This window comes from Triturus cristatus, chromosome 7, assembly GCF_964204655.1.
Source record: "Triturus cristatus chromosome 7, aTriCri1.1, whole genome shotgun sequence".
Lineage (NCBI taxonomy): Eukaryota > Metazoa > Chordata > Amphibia > Caudata > Salamandridae > Triturus > Triturus cristatus.
Window position 1 is genome coordinate 1047675288 of NC_140590.1, and position 26690 is coordinate 1047701977.

At 44.4% G+C, this 26690-nt stretch overlaps 1 protein-coding gene across 5 annotated transcripts in view; it reads right to left on the reverse strand.

Annotated features, from left to right (window-relative positions):
- Window positions 1-26690, reverse strand: part of SH3RF2 (SH3 domain containing ring finger 2) — a 235848-nt gene that overhangs the window by 61307 nt on the left and 147851 nt on the right. For all 5 annotated transcript variants that reach the window (XM_085618120.1, XM_085618117.1, XM_085618118.1 and 2 more), the window contains exon 6: window positions 5491-5585. In XM_085618120.1, the coding sequence (XP_085474246.1) occupies window positions 5491-5585 (95 nt within the window). The remainder of the gene's footprint in view (window positions 1-5490; window positions 5586-26690) is intronic.

A 26690-nucleotide genomic window follows, 5' to 3' on the forward strand; every position in this document is an offset into this window, starting at 1 on the left:
TCAGTCGGAGTGTGCTTTTTCAGACAATGGCAATGCTTCCTCTGGCCGCTCGGGGTGGTCCATGCGGGTGAATTTGTAGCCATCGTGGATGGTGATGCTGATGGCGATGTCTGGTCCGGAGCAGTGGTTGGTCCAGGTTTCCCTGAAGAAGGCAATGTCTGTAGAGGTGGCGTAGAGGGGGTCCCAGATTTCTGTTGCGTGTTTGTGGAGGGACTGCATGTTGAGGAGGATGCAGTTGAGTCGGTCGGCTGCGCTGTTTGTTGGCTGGGCGGAAGGAGACGCTGATGTGGCAGAAGGTGCATTTGCATATCCACAGGCGCAGGGTGCAAGAAAATTCTAAAGTGCTGCTAGATGGCAGGCGGTGTGCCGTCCAGGTTGATGGCGAGGAGGGTGATAGCGTTGTAGTGGTGGAGTGTCCGAAATGAAGGGTCCTTGGTGCTGGGCAGGTCCAGGGGCGGACAGACGCAGACGGGCTTGCCTTTGGCGCCTGCTGCACATGGCCGCACAGCAGCCGCCATTATGTAGTGCTGCGGGGGGAACTGGACAGCGGGGAGGCGGGAAACGCGGAAAGGACACTAGAGGGGGCGGGGACGCGGGGGGACTGGAGGTTGTAAATATATTTTTACAAAATTCTTACCTCGAGGTCGGGTCCCGCGTCTTCTCTGCTCCTGCTCTCCTGAGTCTGCTTCCAGGAACAGGAAGCAGACTGCCAGGCTCCCTCCCCTAAGCCAATCACAATGCTGCAATGCGGCTTTGTGATTGTTCTTGAGCCAATTGACAAGGCGTTCAGCCAGGGGCTCGAGGGGTGGGCATGTCCTCCATACAGGCTGTAATGCAGCCTGCATTGCGGACAGGGATGTGCGCATGACTTCTTTGGGCGGCCTGAGAGGGCTGACCAAACAGTCATTGAGCACTTGAGTGGGAATACCACTGCACCCCTGCTCTGCTCCGTGAGTAGAGCAGCCCCACCCACCGTCCCGCTCGCAAAGGACACATAGCATGAGTACATCAGAAAGTTATCATCATGTTATGTTTCCTCTTCTTGCACTGCTTGAAAGCAGTGGGGCGACGCTCTTCCACCATAGCGGATGAGCCACCACAGGGTGTATGTCACCCACAGGTGCTAGGCCTGGGCCCGACTCGACCCCCGGGCCTCCTCGGCTACACGTACCACCTTCTCCTCACCAGGACATTGACACTGTGGTGAAATTTGCTACACTCTCTCCAAATCTGTGACTCAGCCAGTAGGAGCCTTAGCTGGCCTGGGTACAACAGTACCGCCAAGTCCGTTGGGGAACCTCTTGATACTTGTGATGCAACAGGACCCCCTTAGGCGTGAAGTGCAGTGCTCCTGCCACACAAGTTTGTCGTAACTTAGGGGCCTCACCCTCCACAGCGTCCGGCCAGCGCAACATCCTCCTGCCTGTGATGCAGAGAGGCACGGTCCATCATTGGTAATCTCCTCCATGCACCCCAGTGTGGCGGTGGCTCGTGATATGCGATGCAGAGCTCCCTATGTTGGTGCACAGGACCACCTCTACCGTTCACAACTCCAAGGGGCACCAGGCGGTCTTCTCACACAGGTCAGCAACGTGTGACCTGGCAGACTTCACCACCAGGTAAGGGCGACCGCTGACGCCTCAATGTCTACCACCACAGCCAAGCAACTCCACAGCAACTCCACAGCACCTCCATATCCCACTCGGGGTCCCAGACATTTATTCTCCTTTCCCACATTGTAAATGCGATAAGTGCTGTTGTATCCCTAATGCTTGGATTTTAGCAAAAACATTTAACTTGCCATCATGACCAAGTTGAAGCCCCATCTGCAAAGGGCTCATAACTATGATTTGTTCATGTTTCCCTTGCTCATGACACTCCATATCGCCTCTCAGTGCCTAGTATTGTGACGTTCAATGAACTTTTAATGTCCACAAATCAATCAGTGCCTAGTCTCTCCTTCTATGGAGACTGGCTAGTTCGAACAGGGATACATCTTCAGCCAAATATACTCAAATCTGTGCCAACCAATAAAGAATATTTAGGCTTTGAGACAAATATCTTGCTCTGTACGTAGATGGGCATGCTTTCCTCTTGCATCTTGAACTAGACATCAAGGAATCAGAAAGGCAATTCCGATCAGAGCCTCTAAGCAACTTCACCCTCAGCCCTAGGCCCTCTGCACCAAGATGGCAATCATATGCACTTTCCAAAATACTCTTGCAAAAAATGACCATAGATACAGAATTAATTGAAACTGAAAACCAGGCTCATCTTAGCAGGTTTAAAAAAATGTGCATAAATAATGAGAAGGTGATGAGGAGAATGTCCATAACAATTTTACCGTGAAGTTGCACAATTGATATTGCACAGCTCAGCACTGAGCATTCCAACATATAGGTCAAAGTCTAGTTGTCAAGCAAGCTGTTATGTATTCTTGCTGGGGTGTGCCTGTGATGCTTCTGCAGGCTAGGAACTGACCCAGTTAAGAGGGAGGTGGCCTACATTCCAGGGAAGAGCGAGTAATCTTATGATGAGTGACATTTTGAATTGTTTGTATGTATCTGGAATCTATACAGCATGAACCTAGTTGAAAGGCAGCAGAGCTCTCTACAGCGTACAAGCAAAGACACAGTCAACAAGTGACTGGAGGGCTAGATGCTTCTTTAAAGAGGTGCGTCTTCAGCTCCTTCCTAAATTGTAGCAGGGTTGGTGCAGTTCTCATGGATTCATCGATAATATTATAGCTCCTGGGTGCATAATCAGAGAAGTTTTATTGGCTTGCTTTTCTAATATGCATCTTTTGGCCTCTAGTCTGATGGTATGTTAGCTGCAAGTGTGCAGAGGGCCAACAGAGATGGTGAATTTATCAGCCAGATATGCAGAGATGTTGGTCATGATGGCTGTGTAACTGAGGCAGCTGGTTTTGAAGATAGTATGCATTAAAGAAAATTCGTGGCAAACAGGTAAGTGAAGACATGTATTAATCATGTGTCTTTAAACTTCCCTCACAGAGCCAACTGACTCCTGGACAGTCCTTTCATGAACATTCTAAACAGCCTTCAAAGGAACAGTCTAATAGTAAGGAGGCGGGGAATAAAGGAAGGTATGGGAAGGCAGGGGAATGATACAGACAGGATACAACATATCGCCTTTCCTCAAGAAAATGGCAGGGTAGAAAAGTTAAGGTGGAAACATATTAGTATAGGATGACTTCATAGCATGAAATACATAACCAAATAATGATATGTGTATATACACATCGATTGTCACGTCAATTAACATCAAATTCTTTATAACAAAAAAAGAACCCTTCGTCCTCTGTCATGCTCTTCCAAGTATCAATTGGCAGGAGTGGAGTGTTTCTCATTTTCCACTAATGCCCATACTCCTGGTACGACCTTCCTCCAGAACGAGTACATTTCTTTTTACTTCCTTAATCCTCAAGGGTTTGGAGAATATATTGAATTTACTTCTGAAAGTCTCTGGTTTTCTGACCACCACCACTACTCCACATAACTATTCTGATCCTTCACACCTAACTTGACATCATGTCTACGTCTGTAATCCTTATGGTGTTGTTTTGGTCCTTTTGTCCATAACATCTCTGTGGACACAAATCACTTCACCTCCATTTAACCAGTCAGGGGTCAACCCATTGCCTGGTTGGCTCCCTTTTTTTAAGGACATAAAAGTTGAAACTCCATTGACAGAATTGGGCGTGGAGTGGTATGACCACAACATGTTTTGCACGGCTTTTTCAACGTAAACTTTAGATGAATACACTATTTGGATACAATCCTTTGTCATTCTGGTAGTTCTTTCCACCAACCTATTAGCAACCATATTGCATTCTACTGCTGCCTAGGAAGCATAGTCTTTGAGGTTTCTCCAAGGGAACCAGTGTTCATTGTATAACCAGTTCCTAGGGATACCAGGTTGCCCGTATTGTGTTTGAGATGTACGGCAAACTCAGCACACACTGCAGCAGTGCGGGTGACAGCTGCGCATGCAATGCATAATGCTCAAACTATGCTAAATGTGTCACTCTCCAGACAGAAGACATGGGGCAGGCTACACTGCATGTGGATCATAGAAGGTAATTCCTAGGAAGGGACATCACATTTTGGGAGTCACATCGATTGGTAAAGTCAAGATCTTTGTTAAAAAATCTTGGCCCTCCCCCAGACGCCCCCGGATAGCGGTCTGAGTCAACATGCATTTCAGACAGACCATTTTATTTTATTTTTAAATACAGATCTGGAAAGATTAATCAATGTTCCATTACAGATTATTCTTGCAATAAACATGGTAATGCCTCTTACATTTAGTCCACATTGGATATCACATTCAGTCAGATAATTCCCATGAACATGTCTCCCATACCGTCTCTGATCAATTTTGGAGTACCACTGATGTCAACTAGCTCAGCCTTACACCAGACCAATACTATAAGGGATTTCATGGGTTGAGAAGGCAATGACCATGAGCATGAGTTATCTGGCTTAAATACTCATTTCAGAACCCTCGACCCATACCAACGACTCCGATAAAAGAGTTACAACAGATTTTTAAAGGCATATTATTGATTTAGAGACAGGTGGGTCAACACTCATAAAGGCACTATGATCTAGTCCGCTCAGAGATTTTGCTTAGTAGGTGCACCGTACTGGAAGCTACTGCTGGAGGCCCACTCAAAACCAATAAACGTGATACTCAGTAGACCTCCTGAAGATGTTAACCTTCAAGGAAGTTGACTTTGTTATAAAACTTGGCAGACTGAATTTAATGACAAAGTGCTCTAAGAATGAGGCGCCTCCAGGTAATGTCGGGATTCATAACTGTTTGTGAGTTCTACTGAAAGTGACCACTTGACCCACAAGGCTAACAGCTGTTGTGGAAGACCTAAAAGTAGGCCTTCTTAGTGTACTGGGAGGCCCCACAAATCGAGCTTGTGAATCAAATGGTGGAGGCAGTACAATCCCTCACGTAGCACATGTCCACAGATCAGGGAAGCTCAGATAGTCTAGACAGCAGTGTCCCACTGAAGATCAGAGGCAGGCCTGTGGCTACAGAAACTTCCAAGATGGTTCTCTCCAAGAAGACTGGAGAAAGGAAATCGGTTAAATAAGAGACAAAGACTGACTATGTTCTTAGCAATTTGAGAATGACTACCGTACAACATTCATGTTCGAAAAATAGGTTGTCATTGTGGCGAAGGCCACAGGGAAAATATAATAATTAAGGAGTGCAAATACACAGATACGTCAAGGGATTTGGAAAGGATAAAAGCAGTATCATGTCTGAGAGCTTTCAATAAAATAACATGCCGATGGTTTGTCCGAAAGTAAAACACATTCATATAGACATAGAACACAGACTCTTTACCCAGGAGCCACTGCGTGCACCTGTCAGTGCTGACAGGCTGAAGAACGTTGTAATGAGACCTTTGTCACGAGGGACATGGGACTGCTGTGGTGTTTCACTTACATGTTAGTCGTTATGTGCTGCTGTGAATTCAGGAAGGCTGTGACTGTTGTTAAGTGTCCAGGGGACTGTGGGGAGCCAGAATATAAAGTGTTGACCTGAAAAACAAAAGGAGGAGAGAGTTGTAATGTTTGACCGTGCTTGTGTTGAATCGCCAAAGTAAACATCCATGGGATATGTCTGAAAAATGTCAATACAATTTTGCATGTCCTTCTCCAGCTGCGCCCATGACTCTCAAACCCAATGCTTCTTCCCTGGGCCACCTGGCGGGTTCCTAGTCGTGGATATTCTAGGACTGAAGTTTGAATAGGAAGTCCGACCCACTCTGAACATTACGGAGACAAGTACTTGCAAACATGTGTCAACCTTGCCAGATACAAGCAACACACACATTGTGTCCGTCCAACTCCATGAATCTGGAGCACCACCAGCAGCAGGGTATGAAGTGGATCACCAGATTCTGTGATGTGATCAGCATTTGTTTGGAATTTTTCCACCATTTGTGTCATCCTGTTGCGTTTTTGAGCTGAGCCAAAGTTGTTCCCCTGCTGCGGGGAAGCTGGCTTGCTAGCATTCTCTCCAAACATCAGTATCACCTTTGTCATTTCCTGCTGCTTCAAAGGAAATACGCAGAGGGGGTTAGGATCATGAAAAAGGGGCGAGGGAGGGGGTGGTACCGAGGGTAACAGGGACTGCAACATGAAAGTCCATTCAAATAAAGACTGGTGAGTAAGCGACAGTCTCGGGGTCTTTGGGTTCTGGTTTATTCCTCCCAGGGGAATGACCATTACCCTCACCAGTGAGATGGGAAAAGTGCTGCCCGCTAAATCCTGGCTGGTGAGCTATGGGAAATCTGAGGAAATCATAAAATACTTACAATATTTGAAAGCCTGCACTAGATGCAGTCCATTTAGCAGGGCAGCCCGTTTAGAAGCACACACAGGATGGGGAAACCGGCAGACATCAGGCCGCCCATCCGAAGCAGGCAGGCCTACAGCATGCAACTCCTATCAGAAAGAAGTGACAGTCTGATGTGTGTGCATCGGCCCTGCATTCAGCTCACCTGCTAGGCCCATATAAACCAGATGACAGGCCCTGGGTTCTTCTAGTCTATTGGGAACCATGTGAGCTGTGGGAAAGGTCGAAGCTGACAGAGGTAGCATGACTGAGGTGACGGCTCCCCCCCAGGTGAGAAGCACCCCCATCGGAGGACAAAGGCTAATCATAAAGGGACACATCTCCGAATAGTTATTTCCAATTCAGGATAAGTGAGCACTTCAAGGCATGGAACTCTTTGCAAAGGTCAGTTATCAACAAGAACCAAAGTACCCACCAAACCTGGTGCTTAACACTCTGCAATAGTGCATGCCTTTAAGAGAGCTTTTGTGTGTAAAGTAAAATGTGCATTAATAGTAGTTGCTCCACACCTTAGTTTACACGTGTATACTGACCTAAAGCTTTTGCAATTGAAACAAAATCATTACAATGTGTTAAAATGTGTATTTCTGTCTTAGGCAAAATAGGTCTCAGTTAGGTCTCGACGCCATCTTGTTCAAAATAGATCTGTATCATGATGCTCTGTGTTTATTCGCCGGGTAAGGTTTGGCTTCTCATATGACCTGCTTCTCCTCCCACTGATCAACACTTAGTGAAGAGTCCTCTGACATTTAGGGTTTATAATGAGTGGCCTGTTCCTTGTAATTCAGTTGGCTGCACAAACAGGAGTTTGCACGAGAGTCGGAATTGCACCTGCTGCAGTTTTTTCCAAGTAAATTGCTGCTGGTCAAACCTGCCAACATTTCTAGGGGAAATGCCTGGTAAATACTGGCACATTCAGATTTTTGTGTAAAAAGCCACAAAGTCTGTATATGTATATTATGTGGATAAACAAATGGGAGAGCTAGGACCGTGTGTGGGCCGTCTTTGTCCCCTGATAAATATTGATAAACAGCATGGACGGACCAGTCTACCAGGTTGTCCGACACTGTGGTGCCTGGCACCGCAAGGGTTTGTTAAAAGAACCCCAGCTCCACTGTAATCAGGTGTCGCAGCACAGCTGAGTAGCATTCGGCTACTCAGCTGGGAACCCGAAGATGAAGCATGACACCAACTAGGTTGGTGTGTGAGGGTTCTTTTAACAAACCCTTGCAGTGCCAGGCACCACAGTGTCGGACAACCTGCTAGACTGGTCAGTCCAAGTTGTTGATCAATATGTATATTATGCAGCATTGTAAAAGGCCACCCCTGTAATAGGTGACAAATATCACCTGGTTAGATTTATTTTAATGGGTGCGATAATTATTGCATCCCCCACCGTGCCACTTATAATGATGGCCTTAATTGCTTTACCATCAGAATGTGCTGCCCCCCATGGACAATACCGACACTCTATTCTACTTGAAGGAGGATGGAACATCTATTCGAGGTGAGAGCCCTGTGATTTTCATCAATACTAAGATGCACTCCTGATAACCTCTGAGGTGCACTCAGTAATTTGTTAATTCGGCTGGGCCCCAGGGGGCCTGTTGCTGCCTTGATGTTGTTGACCATGTATATATTAGCGGCCGGCCCTGGTGGTTGTAGGCCCATGTTTGTATTGATGTTTATGTACAATAAAGGTTTTCGCAAAAAAAAAAAAAAAAAAAATACTAAGATGCACAATCACACAGAGTAGATAAGAAATACATTTCTGACTCACTCGAGAATGTTGTATTTCTCAAGGCAAAATATTGCTCCAGTTTTTAACTATGAGTGGGCGCCATTTTGTCCCTCATTACAACAGGACATTGCAAAGGGATTAACATTACCAAGTCAATGATTTTCACCACACCCTTGCGTTTTCCCTTGATTGAGTCTGGCAGGTCAAACCCGCAGATATTTATCAGCAAAAAGGCTTGGAAAACGCAAAGCAAAGGGATTTTCGCATGTTAAATAGTGACTCTCAATGTTATGCCTAATTTTCAAGAAAAATGTGGTATTGATTACTCCCAGTAAATACATAGAGGATATGTCACATTGCTCAGAGCATACAACCACTCCAATTCATAATTACAGTATACTCCATACTGGTTAGGGCAGACGGCAACTGCAGTGCCTGTGGCATATAGCCCAGAGCAGAAATACAGTCCAGTCCTTACCGGTAGGAGGATACCACATAGAAAACCTTCGCAGAACTGTGATACTGCTCCACCGCTTGAAGACAAGAGCTCCAGACCTCGCCTGATGGAAGTCACAACAATGCAATGAGGGGACAAAAAACAACCTCTTTTGAAATAAAATACACCAGTGAGCAGTCCTGCCAAGTATAATGCATCAGGCTTTAGACATCACCGCACTGAAATGCATTGTCACGCATTTGCATAGTACCTCAACCTCCCTGGCGCTGCCTAAACGATATCATGGGGTGAAAGTGTGCCAACTGGCAGCGTGCCCTACCTAGCGTGCGCGCGCTGTTCCTGCTGCAGGCTTGGGTCTTTCAGCAGAATTGGTGCTGCAGTTAGGCTCGCTGCGCAATGCAACAATGTTTCATTTTGATTTCCGTGTCGCAGACAGCCTGACATCGCAGTAGTGCCCAGGCCAGTCTGATACATCCATAAGTCTGGCGCCGGGGGGAGGGGAGATGTCACGTCCTGCTTGAGAAGGCGAGGAGTTTGTTTTCGGAGGAAGCGGCTTGGTCTGGCTACTGGTGTGCTGGCGCCTCCGGAATTTTAGCTCTTGCAGCACTGCCTGGGCCGCTATAGCATGTTGTACCACGGTGAATTCAATTATTCATCACCGAGCTCAGCTTCACGTCGTGGGCCAGTGACCGGCATTTGCAGTGGCCGCCGAGGACAACTTGTCACTGATTGGATAACAGCAGACTTGAGGTCAGCTGGCCCCTGGACTAAGGTAAACCTGAACTGCCACAGTGACTTGCAGTCCGCTTGCTTAGCAGAGTCGCTGCCAGCAAAAGAGTCAAAGTACGTACTAGTCTCCGGAGTGTGTGTATGCTTATCCGACCCAGCGAAAACAGTACTTGCTGAATATTTGACTAAACCCATTTGTTCATAAGCAAGCCAAAATATGTGACAATCGTAATTTACATACAAAATGACAACATTGATGCAAACATTAACAAATGCCATAAGTCTGCCTTTGTGTTTGGATGTGTTTTTTCAATGATTGGCGGGTTTTGTGCTTATTAGTGTCTTTGGGGGACGCGTGAAAGATTGTGAGAATGTTCTGTACATTCGTCATGGAACGTCCGCTTCATGCCCCCTTGCTGTGTTTCTATCACAAAGTAGCTCCTGTTGGACACGGACCCTTTCTTGGATGGTTTTTCTCGCACCCTGCTGAGATTGTGGTGAGTGCGTTATTTAACCCCTTGCCTGCTCATGACGGAACCACTCCGTCATGAGCCACGGGCGCCGTGTGCTCATGACGGAGTGGTTCCGTCATGCTGCGGCCGTTGGCGGCCGCTCCGCCCACGCGGCACTGATTCCCCGCCTGTGTGGGCGAACAATGCAAGTGGGCGGAGTCGTGACGGAACCACTCCGTCATGAGCACAGCTCGCCCGTGGCTCATGACAGAGTGGTTCCGTCACGAGCATGGCGGCGCCGCGCTGACCCCGAACCCCCCCAGCGCCGCGGCGGAATTCGTGCCGCGGCAAAGGGGTTAAGTCACAAACAGATATCAAGTACACCCATAACAAACAGCAGTTTATGTTCTGAGATAGTTTTGAGTCAGTCATTGCAGTGTTACAAGTGAAACTACTGGCACCAAAATGTTACATGTTTTTGGCTAAAGCGCCATTCTGGATGGAAAAGTCAACTTGGCGACTGTGGTCTAAACTGCAGAGGTGGGTAAAAGTAAAGGCCTGCCATCAGGACTGAGCATAATGTTTACCACAGAGCTGGCTGGTCACCTTCCTCAAAAGAAAGTGTTCTGAAAGTCAGGTCAGTGAGACTATATGATCAGCCTAGCTGTGGCCTAAAAGAGTGCCTCCCGCACTCCGCTTTCTAATGCAGCCCTGCCGACAGCTCGTGGTCGGCGTCAATCGAGTGACCCTGCAGCTGATTATAATCAATTATGAAAGCCTTCTAGACTGCTTTATCTATTTTCTGCAATTTTGGCTGCAGTCTGATACATTGGTTGTTTAACAATTATTCCTTATGCTTTGAAGCAGTTAACTTATACATTCTCGTTGCTCAAATGGGTGTCATTTCTGATATTTATGTGTTTCCCTCCTCTTCATTGCTTTATTTTGCTCGCGAGCAAGTGTCACTCATAGTCGCTGAAATGTCACTCATAATTTCACAGAAATTATGAAAATGTCACACATAACAATCTGAAACCTTGGCAGCTATGAGTGAGTAGATGTCCTCAGTACATGTCGGGTTTGTGGGGCCTGTTAGTGGATTTGTAGCATCACAGACATCGAAACGCAGGCGGACAAATGGTACGGATGAGCGAGGATCAAAGGTGGCCCTTTAATATAATAACGGAGGTGGTTGTGACATGTATGTAACCCTGCAATAGCCCGGATAGACTGTCAGCTACTGGCTGTCTGTTGGCACCTATCTCGAATTCTAACCCACCATGTACAGAGTCCATCTTCACACAAGCATGGTTCGCAAATGGTCAAAGGTGCAATGAGGGTCCCTGGAATGGAAATATATACCAATGCAAATGAAAGTGATAATATTTTGATTTTCAACACAAAACGAGTATATTTTCAGTCAACATGTGAGTGAAATGATGGTCAGACTGTCTAAATGACGGCCATTCGCAGAACTTGTGCCTCCATAAGGCTGGTGCCTTACAAATCCACCACTAGGAGACGCTAACCCACAAATAGGGGTGGGGTGCATTCTATACAGAGACTTCTATACACAGAAAACGTGCTTCGAACGTTAAAAAAACACTGCAACTTTTTCTGAATACTTGAAACATTGTCTGTGGAAAAATCTCAGGGAAACTTCCCACCCTCTATAACCTCCTAGCTACCCCCACCACGTGACTAAAATGAATTACGCATTAACTGTTCAACTCCTAAAGACTTCCGGCGGGGCGAGGGGGGCGGACCGGTGTAAGAGGAAGGATGGCGCGTGTTCTTATTGAACACGAATAATCACTTCTAGCCGTAATTGTTATTGAGTAAATAAACGTGAATAGCTAGAGAGCGAATAAGTAAACATATTAATATTTCATGTTCATTGCCCGACTCCTGGCAGGTGCCTTGGAGCGGCAGCTGCACTCCTGCTGCTGCACAGGCTGTAAAATAACGCGCGCCATATGGGTTTTTGGTTTATGTTTACAAAGTAATGAAAAAACTCGGTTGGTGCGCAGGCAACGCCGGGACCTGCTACAAAGCAATCTTGCGTTCGGTTCTTCTGAGTTGTAAAAGGGGTAAAAGGGATATTTTAATTAAAACGCGGAGTTAGAGCACAACGCGATACTTGTTGCCTTACAAACGAAATATTACCTTGTTATAAGCAAGACGCTGCTATTAGGGTGACCAACTGGCATCGGTGCAAATTCAGGACAGTGAGTTTGAAAAATTCAGGACAAAGGCTCAAAATTCAGGACAAAATTTCAGGACAGAAGGTCAGAATTCAAAACGAAAATTCAGGACAGAAGGTCAGAATTCAGGACGAAAATTCGGGACAAAAGTTACGTTTTGCATACATATCAGAGGAAGTCGCGCAATAGTGCCTAAGTAAATAGACAACCAACACTGCATCTGTTGTGTATGCCAGTGAAACACACCTGCGTTTGCATATTAAAAAAAAAGAAACATGAAAAAGATCAAAGCTGAAGGCTTCTCAGATCTTACATGCCCCCTCTCCCCCACTGGAAAAAAACACCTGATCCGAAATGCTGTCACTGTGCAGAGAGGCCCATTATCACTCTATGTGATAACTAGGCCAACATACAGAATGATAATGGGCCGATAGCAGTCTGCGCCAGGTCGGGGAGGGGCTGCTGCAGGCCACAGATCACAGCAGGAGTTGTATTTTGAGTCGTGTGGTAAGATTTTGTTGGCCCCTCCAATTGCCACTGCTATTTGGCTATAGAATTCCATCTTGGCACCACCATACTGCACAAAATGTACCCATAAGTCAGTAACTTGCACTTTTTAGACTGAACTCCTCATTGTCCTAAGTCTCTAAGTCTGTTTAGCAGCAACTTAGTTTTGATGTCTACTAGCTTGTGCACTAAGAATGTCAAAGTTGTTGCCGAGTCTTCCATTTTTTAGGCTTCAGTGGCCAAACAAAAGTCTGAACCATTGTTTTCAAAATTTCGCAATCATTTCCCACACTATTCCCTTTCCTGTGCCCTGCCCACCACAGGGAACACATAGAGCACATGCTCACACTCTCCACTTCTGCTTCCTTGTCCATTCTAAAACATGTGTAATAGTTCAAGTACTAAGTTTGTGAGTGCGCACCCCATGGAAATATCTTTTCACTGGTAGCAGCTTGAAAGATGACATTGTCTGAAACCATTTCCACTCCTGCAACACTGTCCTTAATAAGTTTAAGGGCTCTGTCCACATGTGAATATAAAACTTAATACTCAGCTTGATCTATAAACTAATAGACCAATTGACCTTTTTGGATATTCAAGGTGATTTATTAGCTTGTAGTCTCCACTTGTCTTCTTAGATACAATGCCTAGTGGCAAAGTTATCAAACCACATATTCATTTGTCTTGCACTGGCCTGTCATCCTACCTTCTCCCACGTCTTTCTTCAGCTTCAGAGTCATCATACTCTTGTCATCATTAACGAGGACACATTTTTGGACCATCTCTTCCTCATCAGGGTCCTGGTAATGAGCCATGAATTCCTCCTTCAACACTTCCTTAGCCTCTGTGCATTTTCCATCTCTAGAATAATGTGCATGCCTTTTCCTACCATTCCTCTTCTACACCCGCCTCCTGTCCCAACGCCTAGTTGTCTACCTCACAGCACAATGTAGCACTGTATGAGGAGGTAACCCCAAATGTATTTATAGCAATTATACCTGAACCTGTTGGATTAAAGCGTACTTATCTCTCCACTGTAGGCCCAGCAGAGTTCCACCTCGCATATTTGTTTGTGCTGTAAGTCCACCTGTACTTGGGTGGGATGCCCTGGAAAGAAGGATCATGGTACTGGGATCACATAGTACACATGTGAAGCTTGTATTGTTCTTGTGGTTCTGGATGCTGCCATCTACTACAGCCAATTATAAATTGTGTATGAAGGTTACCATGCCCTGTGCGAACTATTCTTGGTTTCTGGCCACTCTTGTCCAGCTGGCTGAAATGCAGGGTCTCTGCAGTATTTCAAGTTGGCTTCCTTTATGTGATGCAGCCAAGATGACGAAACTATACCCACTAGGTCGTGTCGTCCCAAGCCATCATGAGAGTCTCAAGATATACTATACTCGTATCATTTGTCAAATGAGTTAATGGAGTTCATTCTTTGGAACAGTGCCTTGAAATGCTTCTGATATCTTTCTGCCAGAAGATATGTCATCCTCGTTGCCCTTGTTTTTTTCATTATTTATTGTGGCTCATTGTTTGCTGCTGTTGGCATCTCTGCAGATTTCTCAGCATGGTGTTTTCATGCAGCATATGTTTATTTTGTTGTGGAGCCCAGTTTTGTTCTGCCAAATTTATGATTAGATTGGTATTCAAATCAAAGAGTGTTTGTTCATGTCTGTTAGACCTTTCCCTCCCTCGTACTGTGACTTATTGTTAGACAAACCTGTTCATTCATGTACCCATTATCAGTACATAAATGCATAGGTTTCATCCAGGGTTGTGAAAGACGTTTAGGCATAATAGCTGGGATTAACTTCTGGGGGAATGACAGGGACCAGTTCTGCATACGCATACCCCATGTGGCTATCCAATGAGGAATTCAGGGTCACTAGCTTAATTGAATCAACTTTAACCCTTAGGTGTGCGATGTAAATCTTTAGGATGATAACTATTTCTGTTATTTCTTCACTAAAGGTAAGAGTTCACGCCCCTCCTAATTTGGATAGGAACTCGACCACAGAGAAGATTATGTTTTATATATCAGGTGATCAAGGCTGCTTGGACGCCCGAAACGCGTCTTGACATAGAGAAAATAAAATAATGCTCAATACAGTTGGTCTACGCTGGTGATTTCCGCGCGTAAGCGGGTGAATATCGCGAGTTGCTGAGATATTACCTACTGGCGGTCGCCAGTAGGTAGTTATAGTTAGGACCCTGTTTCCATAGGAAATCCGCAACATTCTATTTGGAATAACTTTGGCGCCGGTCGACGAATCCTCGGGAAATTTTCAAAATAGGTGGGGCGCTATGCTCCGCTCCTACCCTGAAAGTCTCGGGGGGATTCGTCAAGCGGGGGCTGAGAAAAAAGGGGGGTCCCAAAACGCGTTTTCCCCATGCATTTTTCCATAGGACCTTTAGACACAGCTACAGCCCGAACGGCCGAACAGAGTTACTTGAAATTTGGCAGAGAGGTAGTCCTCAGGTCAAGGAAGTGCCTTTTGTAGGTCTGGTGTAAATCTGTTCAGTAGATCCTGAGAAAATAGCATTTAAATCAATATATATATCTGAGCCAGCTTACGGTGCGCTTACCGTGCGCTTACGGTAAGCTTACCGTACGCGTACGGTGACGTGCGCGAGCGCGATTCTGTTTGGCTGTTAGATCTTATTAAACATTCGAAACGGTCGAAACCAGGAAGTGTCGGCCGCCATTTTCTCTCTCGCACTCTGAGGGGAGTGGAGGAAAAGCAAACTCGGAAAACTATAAAAGAGGCTTGCTAGACAGCTCCCAACCACCCAGTCATGTTTATGGTGTTCTCAAAGGACCCACAAAGGCAAAAATTTAATTTTGTTTATTTTCGAAAAATCGCCGATTACGCTTACCGTACGTGTACGGTAAAAAATAAATCAAAAAAAAAACCAATATCCACGTTCTCCACACCCCGTGTGCAAAAGGTGCCCGAACAAATTCACTGAAAAAAACATAGGTTTCACACACGTTATAGTTAGGAATTAGCATTTAAAAAACCTTGCAAATTCACTGAAAAAAACATAGGTTTCACACAAGTTATAGTTAGCGGACATTTTACTGATAAAAAACCATTGAAATTCCCCCGTTATAGTTAGTGCAGGCAACTATAACTCACGCGACCGCAATCCTCTGCTGATGACATATGTGTCTTTATGAAAAAAAAATATTTGTAATATATGTATAGCTAAAAATTTATGGAAGAAGACATGGGTAAATAAGTGTCTAAATACAGTCTTAGCATCAGCAGAGGATTGCGGTCGCGTGAGTTATAGTTGCCTGCACTAACTATAACGGGGGAATTTCAATGGTTTTTTATCAGTAAAATGTCCGCTAACTATAACTTGTGTGAAACCTATGGTTTTTTCAGTGAATATATATATACACACACACACACATATCTATCTATCTATCTATCTATCTATCTATCTATCTATCTATCTATCTATCTATCTATCTATCTATATATATATATATATATATATATTCATTGAAAAAAATACAGGTTTCAGGGACGTTGTAGTTAGGAATTAGCATTAAAAAACCTTAGAAATTCACTGAAAAAAACACGCTACAGAAACGCTATAGTTAGGCTCATATTTCAGTTCTACAAAACCTGTGAAATTCAGCTAACTATAACTCGCGCCCCCTCAATGCACTGCTGATGACATCACATACTACATTACTCATGACATGGTCAGTGACATCACTAATGACATCATCCAGTGACTGAGTGTTTCTGTTTTATATATATATATATATATATATATATATATATATATATATATATATATATATATATATATATATATATATATATATATATATATATATATATACACACTTCAAGGTGTATTGAAGAATGAGTAGGTGTATGAGTGTCCCTATGGATGATTTAGTGGGTCCGTGGATGTCTGTATAAGTGAGTTATTATACATGTCTCATTGAATGTATGGGTGAGTGATTAATCTGTGTGAATGTCTGTATCAGTCTTTCAGTTGGTGTGTAAATAGCTGCATGGGTTGGTGAGTAGGTACATGACTGTCTATATGGGTTATTGATTAGTTGTCTGAGTACCTTTATGGGTGCATAGGTGTCTGTGTGGGTGGATGAGGGGGTGTGTGACTCCCTGCATGGATGTGTGAGTGGGTGAATCCCTGGGTGTATGGGTTCATGAGTGCATCTGCAAGGGGCTAAATGGGTAGTTAATGTGTGTATGGCGGTGTCAGTGAGTAAATGGATGTCTCAGTGGTATATGGGTAAGTAACTGCATATGTGAAGGGCTATACATGTCAGTGTTGGAGTACATAAGTGACTATGTGTTAGTGAGTGATTGTGGGAGTGGCAGTATGGATGAGTGTGTGTTTGTGTCAGTCATTCTATAAGAGAGTATGTATGTGCTAGTATCTGTATGAATAAGTGAGGTGGTATGTGTATAACTGTATAGGTGAGTAAGTACAGTGTAATGGACTCTGGGTGAGTGACTAGATGTGTGAGTCACTCTATGGGTGAGTGGTGGTGTGTGAGTGTTTGTATGGGTGTATGAGTGGATATATCAGTGCCTGTATTGGTGAGTGACTGGGTGTATGAGTGGCTATATGGGCAAGGGAGTGGATGTGTGTGTAGACATATGACATCAGTGAGTAGGTATGTACTAATTGGTATTGGTGTGTCTATGGTTTAGAGAATGGTAGTCTGAAATTTGGAGTGGGTGTATGAAAGGTTATATTGGGGTGTGAGTAGGTGGATCAGAGATTATGTGGATGATGTCATCAGTGATGTCATTTGAGATGTCATGAGTGATGTCACTAACCATGTCATCAGCAGTGCATTGCGGGGGCGTGAGTTATAGTTAGCTCAGCTAACTATAACAGCTGAATTTCACAGGTTTTGTATAAGTGAAATGTCAGCCTAACTATATTGTTTCTGTGACCTGTTTTTTTCAGTGAATTTCTAAGGTGTTTTAAATGCTAATTCCTAACTATAACGTCCCTGAAACCTTTGTTTTTTTCAGTGAATTTCTAATGTTTTTTAACTAGCAGTCATGTTTGCAGAGTGGTGGAGAAAAGGGGCTGGACCCTAGCTCTCAGGAATTCCGCTGCATAGAACTTACAGGCGCTACCAGGAGGTCTTCTTGGCTCCCAAGGTCCCTATGGAGTAAAGTGGACTTCATCCCCCAACAAGTAGTGCTCCAGGAGGTGCGTTTGCAGAGTGGTGGAGAAAGGGGTGTGTGGCCTCCGATGACCTCTTAGCAATTCCACTGTGTGGAACTTACTGGAGGTACCAAGAGGGCTAGATGGCCCTAAGGATGTCCTTGTGGCCCAACCACCCCTCCTGTTACCTCCAGTAAGTCCCACACAGCAGGATTGCTGAGTTCTGATAGCAGGCCACACCCCCTTTCTTCACCAGTCTGCAAATGCACCTCCTAGTGTGCCCTTGGTTGGTAGATGAAGTCCCCTTCGCTGCTGGGGTGTCCTTAGGAGCCAACTAGCCTACATGTTGCCTTCAGTAAGCCCCACACAGTGGGATTTCTGAGAGGTGGTCGCAGGCCACGCCTTCCTTTTCCACCACTCTGCAAACACACCTCCTGGCGTGCTCTTGGTTGGGGTATGAAGTCCCCTTGCCTCTTAAGAGTCCCTTGGGGCCAACTAGCCCTACTGTTACCTCTAGTAAGCCCCACCCAGCTGGATTGCTGGGAGGTGGTCAGAGGCCACACCCTCTTTCTCCACTACCCTGCAAACGTGCCCTCAGCAGCAAAGGGGACTTCATCCCCCAACCAAGAGCGCACCGGGAGGAGCCTTTGCAGACTAGTGGAGATTTCGGCCCCGGGGACCCCATCCCCCAGGGCCTGACCATTTTTTCAAACCATTTTTTCAAACTTTTTTTTAAGGAAGGGGGATGGCAATTTTGGCCCCAGGGACCCTATTCCCCAGTCCCTGCTCTGTATTTTTATGGTTTTTTTTTAATTTTTGGAGTGTGGCTGCGCTGCCCCCCTTCCTGAGGCCAATTTCGGCCTCGGGACCCCATCCCCCGGGACCAGTCCTTATCCTTTTTTTTAAATATAATAATAATAACATAAAAATTCCCAGGGGCATGGCCATGCCGTTGGGGACCGCGGGGGGAGCCTCAAGGCCCCCATGGTCCCTGCCGGCTCCCCGCCTCCTGCGGGAGCCGGAATTGCTTTTGGGCAGAGGGAGCTGCATGTTTGCAGCTCCCTCTGCCCAAAAGCAATTCTGCTTCGCTTCATGGAAGCGAGAGCATTTTTCAATGTGGCAGTAAGCCACTTCACGCCACCTTGTAAATACAGCCCCTAACACACTACCCTTAGCGTAAAAAGGGAGTGCAATGGGTGTTGTGGTGGGCATTCCGCCGCAACACCCATTGATTTTGATGCTGCCCCCTATTTACAAGGGTGGCGTAAATAGGAGGCAGCGCCAAAATTAAGACGAGGGAAAACCTGGTCTTAACATGGAGAAACGAGGGGAAATGCTTTATTTCTCCTAGTCTTTGCTGTTTCTACGTGTGCTGCACTGTGCAACACACATAGAAACAGCACATTACCATGAATTATTGTTTATGTGCAGGAAGGTGTTCGTTTCTGCACATAAACAATCATTTAAAAAAATTACGATTTGCAACTTCTATGTGTGTTGCACAAAGCAGCATACATAGAAGCTACATACTCCCATTCTTGATTGTTTATGTGCGGGAAGGGACACTTTCCTGCACATAAACAATCATTCCCTCAACGCAGGCACCCTTGTACTATGGTGCAAGGGTGCCTGCCTTGGTGCTAGGAAGCTGAATTTAGCACCAGCCAAGGGAGAAACGCAGGGGTGTGCCGTATTATTGTACATACGGCGCATCCCTATGTTTCTAAACTGACGGAGCGCAGCATTAGCAATTTTGGAGCTAACCCACGCTCCACCACTTTCTTATACATATGCCCCTTAGTTTGTTCGGAGATGAGATCATTCAGATTGAGGGTTTGGTTGATGATGAAGCAGAATGACTTCATGTGTGGGACATGAGAAGGGAAAATACAAGGAGGATGCAACATGTTCAGCCATTGCAGTACTGGAGGTGGAGAGTTGTTTGAGGAGAATATAAATACATTCAGATTTGGTCGAATGACTAAACGACATGAAAAAGGTTAACGAATAGAAAGAGAAAAGCATTGGCAAAGTAAAATATTATCTGACCATCCAAGGCACTTTAGTGCATGTCTTCGTAGGCAGTGCAAGGGAACCTATGGCTGAAATAGGCTGACCCATGGCCCCATGCTTTATGCTGTGTTGGGTGAGAGCAAAATGTGAATGACAGTTGAAAGACCAGGAGATGAAGATGGATGACTAGTATGTCATTTTTAGGTCGAGCCTGGGCATTGCATGCGCTGCTTAGTAAGGCATGCTGTATTCGAGTATGGACTTGAAGCCCATATTTTTCATTGGCTTGTGTCATTGTGCTTTGTAAATTATGGCTTCTGATTCCTTAATAGGCATGTTAGTCCCTCCTTAGTACCGCCTTGTCTTCATTTATAACCTATCATGAGGACTGGCTCTTTTGCTTCAGTTGTTACAAGGTATGTCTTATTTAGTCTGTAAGCACTATTTTCTTTAATGCGTTTATTCTACAGCAGGCATGACATGCTTTCCTGCAACTTTCAGCGCGCCATGCATGCTTTCACTTTCCAAGCAGCCCGGGACAATGCTGGGGATGTCTCGCATTTACAAGAGTTTGAGCTATTGGCATTGTAAATGACAATGCCTTTTATCTATGTGTTAATTATCAAAACAGATACATAAAAGGTATGGTCATTTACAATGCCAATATCATAAACTCTCGCAAATGCGAGACCTATTACATTGTAAATGCTTGTTTTTTTATTGCAAATGCCTTCATGCATATTCTTTGGGGATTTTCTGAGTAAATGGATGGTTTTACTACCGGTTGATTCATCTAGGCCAGTGGTAACAGAAAGTTAATGATCAAACAAGAATGCTGGCGTCTAATTTTCCCCTTTATAAACGGTTATTTTTTCACGTCTGCCAATGTCTACGAAACTTTTCACAAGGAGGTTCATTTTTCAAAACTTTCATTACCCACTCAAGCAACGCCTTGGTGCCTTTTCTTCGGTGTTATCAGTCGATTGAAGCGTCATTTTGTGTGCGTTCAACTGGTTGCTTCAGGTTATGTTGTTGTGAGGTGTATTGTGCTCTATTTGAATACATGCATACCATTTTAGGAGGCTGACGTTTTTCGACATGTAAAAATGGGTATTTGACTAAAATATAAACTAGCGTTGTATCTTCCTCAAAAAATTAATATTTTTTGGGACCTTTTTGGATTTGAGTAGTGTAAGTGAAGTTGTGTTATTCGTTTTCTCATGAATTTTGCAAAATTCAATGAAAATTGCTCAAAGTTAGGCTTTCATGACGAAATGTGGTTTGCCTGTATCTCGTGTCATTGTTTTATCTTAACGCACAGTCTAGCTAAAAACATCTTCTAAGATAGTGGTAGGAGAATGGTAAGAGCAGAAAATGTTTCTCATCTAGAAATGTTTTGTGCAAACCAGTCTACTGCTGATATCTGGCCAGACTGTTTTTATGCAGGGTGTATGTTTGAGTAAAGAAATTACGCAAACCCTTGTAATACAAAAGTCCAAGAAATTTCACAAATTTTGCATAATGCAAGATTTGGTAATTTCACAAGTTTTATTGGCATAATTAAAACTTCACCCAGGCCTAGACTTTCTGCAACTGAAAATGTGAACTAAATGAAAACTAAAACGGGTTCCTTGGCTACCTAGACAGAGCCCATTGTGTTTCAGAAATAGTGTGATTTTTGTTTTCGTCTGAAACAAGTCTCCCCTACTCACAATAACTAAATGTTCTTTATGGACGATAAAAACCAACCAATCCCTTAGTCTAGTAGGGTCGGTGTAAGTCATCTGGGGGTTAATACAAATGTAAGTCACTTGAGCGCTAGTACAGGTTTTTATCATCAGCAAACTCTGAACCTTTTCCAGATGCAGTTAGAGACTTGATCTGAATGCCAAATTCAGTTTCACTCTTCCCTTCCTTGAAATCATCTGCCAAGTCTGACCCTTAACCCCCTGGAATTCTCAAGCACTCCTTCTATCACAACTGCTACCCAGGCAGGCCTTTCTGAATTCCTTTCTACTCTCCAACACCGTCCTGCAAGAACTCATGGTTGCCTATATCACACCCTCACGAAAAAGTAAGGCATATATGTTATGTATGTACTTAATATTGCACACGACTCACTCCTGGAGGAGTATCTCTGCGCTTGCACTGAAAAGGCAAGTAAAAACGGTCTAGAACAACAATGCTTTGAGCATCTTCCTGAAATTCATAAAATTGGGGCAGGTGCAAATTTAGAGAGGAAGATTGTTCTAATGATGAGGAGCCAGATATGAGAAAGCTCTACCACCAAATCTGGCAGTACGGATATATGCAACCTGCAGAAAGGCTTTTATCCTACAGCAGGCAGGTACATGGGTTGAGACTGATAAAGGGCCTTGCGAGTCATGCATCAGAGCTTGAAGATTGCCCTTTTTTTATGGGCCGCCAATGTAATTTTTTTATGTAAGATCCGAAGATGACTGAGCAGGTAAATTACAAATCAACCGGCAGCGGCAGTGCCTGGACCAGGGTTTTCCTAGAGGTGGAAGGTAGCCAAGAAAATACTTTTTTTAATTACCTCATCGTGGCATAACAAGTGCTACATGTGGCGTTAACCTGCTCTCTTAAGGATAGAGTCCAGTCAAGTTTCACTCCCACATTTCTCACCACTTGTTTGGAAGTGGGTGCTGGTCCAAGATCCGAAGGCCATCAGTCAGCTGACCAGAGCCTGTGCACTTTGCCAAAAAACACAATCTCATATCTCAATCAAAGGCATAGACTCTTCCTCAGTCTTCAGCCCAGTAGCCAAAGGACGTTTCCTAGCCAATGTGAATGAAAGAGAAGCCTTCAAACACCCATCAAATCTCTTTGCAGCCAATACCATCCTATCTTATGCCCAAACTTGGTACTGCCCCTATTGCAACACTGAGTCTTCTCTGTCCTCCATATAGGATGACCTCAAATCTATAATCAAACAGAATATGAACACAGAGTGGCATTTGATGCAGTCCAGCATCGCATCCTACTTTGCAGACTAAAAGAATTAGAACCGAAAAAAGGCTGCAGAAAGGATCTCTTCCTTCATCACAGAGAGGGCGCACCTAATCTTTAATCCATCTTTCCACTCAGTGCGGTTCCACGCTGAAGGTGCATCCTGCACCGTTCTGCCTTCACACCCCTGATTTTTAATGGCTATCTCTGTTCCTTATCAGACATCATTAAAACATTCAACCTCTCCTGCAACAACTACGCTAATGGTTAATGACACCCAGAGCATTCTGGGGGTGGAAGATTCGATGGTCCTTAATTCCTCTGCTCTTTGTCCATTGCCATGCAATAGCTAACACTTGATGACTTACAAACACTTAAACTCAACACAGATTCTATCATGTAGAAACTGGGCTTTCATCCTCCAGCCAACTGCTCTACGACCCAAAGAACTTGGAACTACTCCCTTAGGGACCAGCAATATCAGGGAACATGGAGTCAATATGGACACAGGACCTTCACTTGCTCTGCAGGAAACATCAGGTGATTAAGTGCTCCTTCCACAATCCCAGAACCCAGAGGTGAGTTTCCTCGTCCTCGAAATGAGTCCAGGCCACAATCAGGTCGTTCTGTCTTGATTGGACAACAGTAATGATTTATACCTGTGAACCCTTGCGTTCCTCTGATGAAGACTTCAATAGATCCAAAACACAGCTGCCAGAGTCCATCTGTGCTTCAGAACATGGAGCCACAACACACCAGCTCTGTCAGCTCAGCACTAGCTCTTGGTAGTGAGACACATCTTATTAAAGATAATCTGTCTCACTCACAAGCTACACAAAGTGTAGGACAAATCTGCATATAACACAAAGCTACTCCAAAGTTTTGGATAAGTAGTACATCTTTCTCATCACAAACCACCATGCCCAGACACCTTGCTGATCCACATCGGAAAACAAACTAGCTCAGTGTTTTAAGTGCTATGAAAAAGGTGTGTGTGTGTGTGGGGGGGGGGTTCTAAAAGGTGTGAGGTCTACGAAGCATATCTATGGAGCATCCACAAGGGAAGTGGCCAATGTGACTACAGGCCTTTTTAATACATGTGAATTAGAATCGTGTGTTTGAGAAATTCATAGAGCCTTACTGAGCAAAAGTAGCCAAAGATATTGTGTATAATTTACTTAACAGTTAATTTTGCACAATTATCCTGGACCGTTACCAAGATAGATTTTATAGTAATGCAATCGCTTAGTTATTCAGCTGGAATGAAGTAGTATTTTAGAGCCTGAAACACCAATGGTAAACAACAGTATCCACTGTGTTGGTTCGTCCTCGTGTCGCAATGAGGGCTTTCAGTGATGCTGTGTTGCGACTCTATCATGTGACACGCTAGCAGGTACACGTGCTTTGTCTTCAGCCAACGAAGGACAGAAAAATTGGCCCTGGATCCAGGTCAGTTTTTTTTTTGCTTTTACATCACCCATTCCTGGCAGGCCCGGCCTATAAATCCAATCCAACATGCCTCTGCAAATGCTGAGTGGAATTGTACTAACGCAACTGCTAACAGATAAGACAGGCACATTGCATAGTTGGCAGGCATGACTCACAAGCTTATCTTATCTCCTGATAGAATATCTTACAATCAGTGATGGTAAATGCACTAAACTCTTACAAGCACTATATTATTCGGCACTTGGGACTATTTGTTCCGCTATAGTTTGATAACTGTTGCAAAGCCTTGCCAGCTTTCTCTGCCAGTTTAGCCTGCGTTTCTTAGCATTGCTTGATTCAAGGATTCATTAGGGATTGATTGTTCAGGTTTTTTTTTAAGTTTCACGGTCCATATATCCCACCCCTGTTGGATGGCTGCACAAATGACTTGAGGTGGATGGTAACCATGGCAACCATTGATTTTTTAGCTAGCTAGTTTTGAAAATTCACCAATAAAATGAATCTTTTGCCCCAGATTTTCTTGAGGGCAGGACCTTTCTGGAAAGTGTTGTAGGTGGCGGGCTCACCCGCTGTCTGTCTTCACTCAATTAAGCAGTTATGACCATAATACGCAGCGGTTATAGCGGTTACATTCACATAAGACATATCTGCTACAAGGGTTGTCCATCACGAGCACTGCACAGCCAAAAAGCCAGACGTTACCAAAAGAACATGCATGGAATAACTGAGAGATCTGTCACACACTGCAGGACAATTCATAGGATTTTAATATAGTCCACCACTGCAGGTCCCAAACATCTATGCACTCTGACCTTTTCTTTACATCGCTTAATGATACTCAGATATGGTATGGAAATAACAATGACCATCCTAACATATCTCTGAACTACTCTCTCCCTCCATCCATGCCAGCTCAGGACCACAACTATACACAAAATCTCAGATTGGACAACCTAGTGCAGTAACCAGCTAAGTAGACCATATCATATCATAGCATATCATAAAGGGACCAGTAGAGATGTTCAAAGCTACATGTCTGCGTGTCTTTCTGTCACACTTCATCGTCCACCATACTGCTATGTGCTGTGTCACATAACACAATAACCACACCTATGTGGACATCACGCATGGCATGGAAACACTTTCAACATAGAATCAAAAAAAAGACTACATCCTTTCAACCACACATCCTACACAGAGCGACATGCTACCTATGCACGCAACCTCCTCAGCACCCCACATAGGAGTGATAAGCGCTATATAGATGCTGCCATACAATACTATATAATTCAATGTGGGGATTCTACAAAACATGAAGTATTTTTTATCTCATTGTTTAGTTTAGCCTCCCCCACGCTTCAGCCAGTCTAGTAACAATGCCCTGACAGGTTGGAAAGGGAGCATGAGCCCCCATTCAGGTTACCCCGACATACTGCCTTTTACATCCCTGTTGCTGGTCTGACACCTCTTGAGACATCATCCCAAACTCGCAGCACACTCCATCTTCAAATATCACTTTTATTAATCAACTTTAAAAAAAAACTTTAATAACTTATTACAGTTGAGTTGTGTGATGCTATGCTGCCTCCTTCAGCTGCCAATGTGGAAGGCAGATCATGGAGCATAATTACAGATGCATTTTAAACAATGAAGATGCACACTGGGTTTTCATTCTAAGGGTCTGTTGTTTCACAATGAACAGGATTAGCAGAAAGGAGATACTTATGGCAATACTTATTTTTCACACTCTATGGGGGAGATTTTCATAAAAGTCGCACAATGCAGCGCAGTTCCCCGCGAGGCTGCGCCGCGTTGGGCGACAGGGAAGGAGCAGGAGAGCGCCATATCTTCAGAGATATGACTCTCTCCTCTCCTTTCCCTTGCACCGGCGCGGATTTCTGCTGCTGTGCGCCATGCAAACACCTTAGCGCCGCAGCGCAACAGTGTGTGCATGAGTGTATCATAGGTTTTGTACAGAAAGGGTACCCTTCCTGTACAAAACACTTTGCATATGTGCTGCACAGTGCAGCACTCATGGAAAGTCAGAAAAGCATGGAGAAATAAAAGCATTTCTTCTGTTAGCGTCTCCTTTGATGGGATGTTACCTTTTGGTGAAAATCCATGTTTAGAAATATTTGTAAATATAGTTTTGTGTCAAAAGGCTTAGGTGGTTGCATGGGAACGCCCATGTACCACTCATGTAACACCCCCTCTGCGCAAAGTAACACAAAGCAATGCTTCACGCTGCTTTGCGCTACTTTAAGAGTGGGTTCCGGCGCAAAACAAGTTTTGCACTGGAAAGATAATAGCAAGAACAAATTCACTTTTGTTTGCGTCACTTTTGTGACACTAAATCAGTTCAAAAGTTTTGAAAATCTCCCCCTCAAATACTTTACATGAGAGGTAGACCCTTTGCATGTTACCACTGATACTGAGCTATAGTGTTTTTTTTCCTCTAATTAACGTTAAATTGATTCTCTCACTGCAAGAAATTGCTAACTACTTTTTGGTCAGTTTAAGTTTCCACTATAGAATCTGCTTTTATTCATCATGCCTGTAACCATACCATCTGTTTCATATGA